The 7093-nt window shown below is 38.9% G+C and overlaps 1 protein-coding gene across 1 annotated transcript in view; it reads left to right on the top strand.

The window, feature by feature from the left end:
- The first annotated feature begins 6541 nt into the window (after positions 1–6541).
- Positions 6542–7093, top strand: part of CLYBL (citramalyl-CoA lyase) — a 93191-nt gene continuing 92639 nt past the window's right edge. The window contains exon 1 of the mRNA XM_075717554.1: positions 6542–6588. Within this exon, the coding sequence (XP_075573669.1) occupies positions 6542–6588 (47 nt within the window). The remainder of the gene's footprint in view (positions 6589–7093) is intronic.

Raw genomic sequence — 7093 nt, 5'->3', positions numbered from 1 at the left:
CTGTGTTCAAAGCTGCCCTAATACTCCTTGTGCTGGGTTAAACATTGGTTTGTTAGTTCCTGGTTTCCAAGCAGTAGAAAGGGTGTATAGAGTAACAAAAGCGTGGTTTTAATCAAGACATACACATGCCTAGTTCAGTAACAGAGTAATCGACATACTGCAGCTGCCTGAAGCCTTATTTGTCTCTCCAGGCTCTTGTATCTTCACTTCTCCGTAATTCAATCCATCCTGGCCTAGAACCTGTCTTCTGTTCTCTTTATCCGTAATAGGCAGCATTTTTGCAGAGGTCAGAAAATAATAAAACTGAATATTTTAAGACTAGTAGATCTAAAATCACATAAAACTTAACTACTGGTTATTTATTTTTCAAACTAATATAAGCTCCTGAGGCATGAATAAATGTACCTACTAATATTTATAATATCCTTTTTGTGGATCAAAATCTAGCAACATCCTTGAAATGCCCAAGATAGCAGGTGTGACTGTTATCATGGTGGGAAAACAATTTTCATTATATCTGCTTAGGACAGGAACAGAGGCAACTTATCTTTAAAAGACCCTAAAACATAACTGTATTTGTTGAAAGGAAAAGCAGAGTTTCAGGCCAGATTGCACCAGGTTTGTTGTTTTTTTTTTTTTTTCCTTTGAGCATGCTGAATGCCAGGGCTTATCTTGTAGAGCATCAGGAATGTCCAGCAATGGGACACGAGTTCCTCTGAAGAAGTAGTTGTTGTAATATACAGTGAAAGAACTGATTTAAACACAGCACTAGCACTGGCAGTGGTGGTAATTACCTTTCAGCTATTCCAAAGGTATACAAAACAGCCTAAATACATATCCATTCAGGTTCAGGTATCTAAGGTGGGCATGGAAGTCTTCCCAGGGACATGCCTCTGTTTCCACAGGGGACTTGAGTCTGTTTTGCAAAGGGCTCAGCTGTGGTTTTCACAGCCCAGCCTGGACACAGGAACCATGCAGCCTCGGGATCCTTAGGATGATCATGTCGAGGGAATGCCCACCCTTGTCCTGCTGCTCCTCAAAAGGGAAGAAAGAAATTAGTTATTTCCCCACCACTACCACCTTTTGCAGTGCTGTTTAGTGCCTCTGGCTACCACTGTAAATGGCTATTTTAGCCAAAAAGTTGTCTTCCTTCCCACCTATTAACATATAGTGGTAGAGTATTGATGAAACAGCCCCTAAATTCCCTCCTTGCCCTCCAAAATAATCTGAGCAAGGACAAGGAAAGGACAACATGAGATTGCTCTCTTACTTTTTTTATGGCTAAAAATTTTGAGCTCTGAGAGATGAAATGGGAGCTGTGTCACTTGTGTGAAATACCTGGTTGCTTGCTTTGTTCTGGCAGGGATTTGGCAAAGATAGGAAGTGATAACATTAGGGGCAGAGCTGCTTTGGCTCACTGAGGCATGTCTTCAGTCTACAGCAGCTGTAAATCTGCAGGGTCACACCTGTATTTGCAAGCTACGCAGGATGCCCACAGTGTGTGGATGCAAAGTGTGTGATGCAAAGACCACAAGCTTTGCAAAAGCAAGGCACTGTCTTTGATAACTAATGGGGGAACAGCCTTCAGTCTAATGTACGTGGGGGCCTGGAAGATTTTATATTTCATGGGAGAATTCCCATTCTAATGCCATTGCTGGCAATGCAGGAAAAGGCAGTTTGTTCCAGGAAAGTGTGAGGAATATTTGAGACTAAAAGTTCTGAGAAAAAAACAGTTTCATTATTTCTTGGGTTTATGGAAGATAATTCTTTTTGCCCCTTTCCATCATTACATCCTACTGTTGTGCTATGCCACATTGGGTCTCTTTATATGCATGTATGTGTACATATATGCACATTTATATGTGCACAAATAAATAAATAAATAGTATATGTAGATGTATAAATATATATGCCCCTAAAATATGTGCCCTAGGCACATAAATATATAAAAATAAGCATATGCACATATAAATAAATGTTCACCTCTGACTATCGTGGCTGCAAGCCAAAAGAAAACCTAAACTTTAAGAGTGGGGATATTGTACTGTCTGTCCAGTGTCTCACGTTTTGTTCTTGCTAGGACCCAGAGCTACGGAAGTTATTATTTTGCATTTTCTCCTTTAAACTCAAATGACCCAAAAAAGGGGAGACATTTTGCCTGCTGGATGTGTTCGGGAGAAGAGAGTGGATGTGCCACAATTTTTTCCCAGCACATCTGATGCTAGTCTCTGAGAACAAATCTTGCCATTACTGAAACACTAGTTCAACTGACCTGTTATTCAGGAAGATAAAAATTTAAATATCTATGACATTCTTCCTCTCGGCAAGGAGACAGATGATGATGAACAAGGGGCGATGTGAGACTAAAACTGATGCTTTAGACCATCCAGATTCCACACATATCCACATATATAATCTCAACTTTGAGAGAGGTGCTTTGTTTCTTAATATTAGTCCAGATTATTGACATGCTCTGCAGAATTAAAACGTATCCCAATGATATTGTTTCACCTTTGTACTAAAGAATATCTAAAATGATACCTGAACAAAAAAAGTAGGCAGATATAGTAATGGAATATTTTTTCTCTTTATCCAGTACAGGATAAAAGACATGTCATCTAGTTATCTCATTTCCTTAAGTCTGAACCTGTATTCATGACAGATGTTGTTAAAGAAGACTTTTGAAGGAAAACCAAGTGATGCCTTTACGTTTTTTCACAGGGAGTTTTTTTCCACAAGGTTATATATCAGTGAGTTCAAAGACTCTATATGTTGTCCAGTTTTTGTACAGATGTGGAGTGCTATAACACTTACTTAAAGAAACACAGCTGCTCATTTAAATGTCATAAAAACTGTTGTATGGAAGTAGACCTAATCCTATTTCTCCTTATAGATTTTATTTTCATGTAATCCAGGACTTTTGCCTATCTACTATATATCATCGTTATGAACTAAAAGCCGTTTTCTTTATTCATGCAGGCTGCAAGGGCAGCAGTGTGTTTTTATTCTTTACTTATTTTTAAATAAATATTGAACAGCCTGTTTCAAGAATTTAGAGAAAAAAAATCCTCACTCTTAAACTGGAGCAGTCTGGAAGAATTTCGTCTTCGCGGCGCTCCTGAGCGAGCTGCGTGCTTGGTGACCCCTTCTCCTGCCTTTCTCTTCCCTTCCCTTTCAGCCATGTCCAACTGTTTTCTCCCCACTGGGCAGCCATCAAGGACAGGACTGTTTTCTAAAATTTGGTTTTAAGGGAGGGGGACCGAAAATGTTGATGTGTATTGCGATGCTCCACATTTAATGAAATTGAGGTGTTTGGGGGAAAGGGACATCCTGTGAAACAAGGCCATCAAGGAGGAGAGCAACTTTGACTCTTGAGCTTTATCTAAGTTTCAGCTGGCTTTTTCATGTGTTCACCAGCCACGGTAAATATATGCTGTGGCAACCGTAACCGCAGAAGTAATCTCACCTGGGAAATACAGATAAGAAACTCCCACAGAGCATGTAATAAGAGCGCACTTGCACAGAGCAAGGCCCGTCAGGTGCTCTCAGTACCCCAAAAGGGGCTGCTAGCTGATAATTCGACTTTTTTTGTGAAAATAAAATCATATTGTTTTGCACAGAAGTTGATTTTCACGCCGTCTCTCTTCCGCTCTTGATGAGTTTAAAAACTCGTGGTTTTAAACTCCGGTCTGTGTAAGGTGCCCACATCGGTGACTGACTGACCATCAGATGGGATGGGACTTACTACCTGGGGGATCTGCAATGGGGAGGTAGGAGTCATGGTTTTATGACCAGTTTCTGAGTCTCCCGGGATGTGGCAAAGCCGATCTGAAGAGTTCTGTGAGAATGTTTAGAGATAATTAAGTGATAAAAGTAGCTTAGAAATGGGTTTTTCTGTAGCAAGCTTCTGCATTTAGTATTAAAATATGTCCCTTGGCCAACATTTTTCCTCCATCACACATTCATATTATCTGCCCTGGTAGGTCTGGCACCTTTATGGTCTTTGAGCTTGCCTACACAGCAAAGTTCATCCTCGGTAAAACAGGCTGATGTAAAACAGGTAAAACAGGTAAAACATGATATGACCAATGCGTCCCTCCAAATTAGTTCCCCACCGTGGACACCCCAGGGTGGGGGTTCATCTCCTCCAAGCATGCTCACCTCCTCGAGGCGCTTAATGAACTGCCTGAGTCAGGAGGAGGGCTATGGCTGAATCCCCCCTTGGAGGGTGCACCCCGGACTTTGACCGCACGCCCCGAATGTGCACCCGTGGGGGCAGCGGGACCCGACCCACCAGCTCAGTAGGGTGAGGGGTTTGTCCTTTTCAGGGTAGCGCCGTGCAAAGGCTTATCACTCACTAAGGGGAACTTGGTAGCGAAGGGGTGCTGAGCCTGAAAAGGCTGGGGGGTGCTAAAATTGCCATTTTTGGTTTACTGACCTTAGCAAGGAGATGATTTTGGAGGGCCACTGCTGAGTTAGGGATTGGCATGCCTGATTCCATGTAATAAAAGTATCCTTCAGCTGCCTGTGTGGAAGACCAAAATGAATTGACAGCTGTCACCTTTTTATCATTATTTTCACAATACTTGGTATCTCCTTTAAGCCTGGCTTCCTAAAATCTCACCTTTTTTTTTTTTTTTTTTTAATTTTAAAGAAAATTTCTGGCTTTGACTGTTGCAAGGAAAAGCTTGAAAATACAAAGCCAGGGACATGAGAACCAGAAAATAATATTCATTGTGCACTTTAAAAATATTGCAATTTTTAATGCATCACGTTATTAATGATTTTTTGAATTCCTGGTATTGTTAGGAAACAAAAAATTGATAGCTTTTTTTCAAGAGATGTATGGAATAATGGGCAGATGCAGGATAAATACTGAAGAAAATGTAGTTGCATCGTCTGTACGAAGGCAGTAATGGTGTTAAGTGAAAGTGAAAAACGCAGAAGAAAAATGAAATTTTATAATGGGATAATAAAGCTTTTCCAGCTTTTGCCATTTACTGGAGATCAAGAAAGTTCTGCAGTCTCTGTAAGGTTGTTTAATCCAACCACTGCTACTAGTTTTCTATGTTTTAACTTTGAATATTTGAACAGGGACATAGTTAAAGGCATGAATATATAGAAGTCAGAATTTTGGGGCATTCCCTGCTATCCTTTGAAATTAATAAAATAAGATCTGGTTTTCAGCTGATTTCGTGCTCAAAGGAAATAGGGCTGGGCTTATTATTGTTCCTACCACAACTGTCACAGAAAGATTCCTTCATTTTGCTAACATTGAGTAATGATAGTGGCATAGAAAATTCATTTGATCTTATGTAATGTTTTCATGGTTAATAAGATTTACATGTGACATTTTTGTATGATTAAAAGTACTGGAATTTCATTGCAGTAGGCATTAACTCCTGTGATTGAAGTTAAGGGAGATTTTTTTTTTATAGCTAATCAAGAGTTTAACTGCCTCTGGGGCATTTTAAGAAAATGTTATACTGTACTTAACGAACATTATACTACAAATAAGAGTGATATCCCTGTAATTAAAACAGTCTGGATATTGCTTAATGAATGTTTTTCTTATCTTAATGTATAGGCAGTAAGGATTCATGTAGTTGCCTTTATTAACTTGTGGAGTTAGTTAAAAAGCTGGTTAAAACAGTAAGTCCATATCAGGTCAATATAAAATGCTTATGTAGGGATTTCATTGCTCTTATAAATCTGAGTAGTTAAAAAATAAACACAGATGCTTGTTTGTGCCATCCTGAGCCATATTGCAGGGTAATATTTCTGCCTGTAGACATTTCTAAAGTTAAGTGTTGCCTGGAGCACTGTGGGATTTGCAAGTGTTCTTCTTTATCGTCCGTTGAGGAAATATTTTAAAAATTCCACCAGGCTGGTATTCAAAAGCAGAGAGCGGTTGGTTTTCAATTGGTGTAGCTACACTTGCTGTTGAACTAATAGCATTGTACGTTCGTTCTTTTTTCTGTCATATTGCATCAGCTTTGCTGTAATTACAACATTTTTTTATGTAATTGCAGTGCATTTTAGTTTTCTAGTTCTGTTCTTCAGCAGTTTCATATATTCTAATTGCTTGCTAACTTGTTCTTCACTGCTCAGCTGTTTGACACAGAAACCATTCTGAATAAGTTCAGTTTAATACAAAATAATTCTTCTACAAAATAATTCTTCTACATAATAATTCTTCTACAAAATAATGTTTGGCTAACCCTAAATCATATTTTTGCTTTTAATCTTATTCTGAAAATATCATGCAGGTTTTTTTTTTCCCCAGCTGAGATCAAGCATCTTTATATCGTTTAAAAGATATTCACCAGCTGGATTGCATCTGCATGCATCTAAGTCTCAATTTTGCACAAGACTCTGTGCCAAAACCTGAAAATTGCAGGTTGGCCCACGTATAGCCTAAGAACACATGGAAATGGAACAGTTCCATAATCCAAAATTAATCCCCAGTCCTGCAGGCACTTAAGCACATGGTTAATTTTAAGTGTTTGACTAGTCCTTTTGATTTCTCTGGGCTAAGCACATGCTCGAGTGGGTTTACAGGAGCAATCTCAAAGTGCAGAGAAGACTGCAATATTGTTTTGTTTTTCCTAAGTAGTAAAAATGTCTGTGCTTTATTTAGTAGCATAATTTACATACATTTCTAAGTACAGGAATCGTCAAGCTGTTTGCGCTTTGGCTAAGTGTAGACTGCTGTAAATTGAGAATCAAGATAAAATATGACCTCTTTAGTGAAAAATTCTCAGAAGTAGGAAGGGAACCTCAGTTTTTAAAATATCCCCACCACAACCAAAATTACAAAGAGGACAATTTGTCATAAAAAATCAGAAATTCTGAAAGACCCAAAGTGAGTGACAAATTTCTTCTTTCTTACGACTTCTGCAGCGCCAGTTTATTGACACTCAATTCATTTCCTTCTGCTAAATATTCTCAGGCACATATTTAGTGTAATTTTATTTTAACTCAGATGTAAATCAGAATTAATTTTAAGGACTGTGCCCCTTTCCCTCACGCTGTGCAGATATGGATATCTAACCTGCATAGGCTCTGGTGAACGTAGTGTCTCTGTGTTACA

This window comes from Pelecanus crispus, chromosome 1, assembly GCF_030463565.1.
Source record: "Pelecanus crispus isolate bPelCri1 chromosome 1, bPelCri1.pri, whole genome shotgun sequence".
Taxonomy (NCBI): Eukaryota; Metazoa; Chordata; class Aves; order Pelecaniformes; family Pelecanidae; genus Pelecanus; species Pelecanus crispus.
Note: the sequence above shows the minus strand (reverse complement) of the source record. Positions and strands in the feature narration are given on the sequence as shown.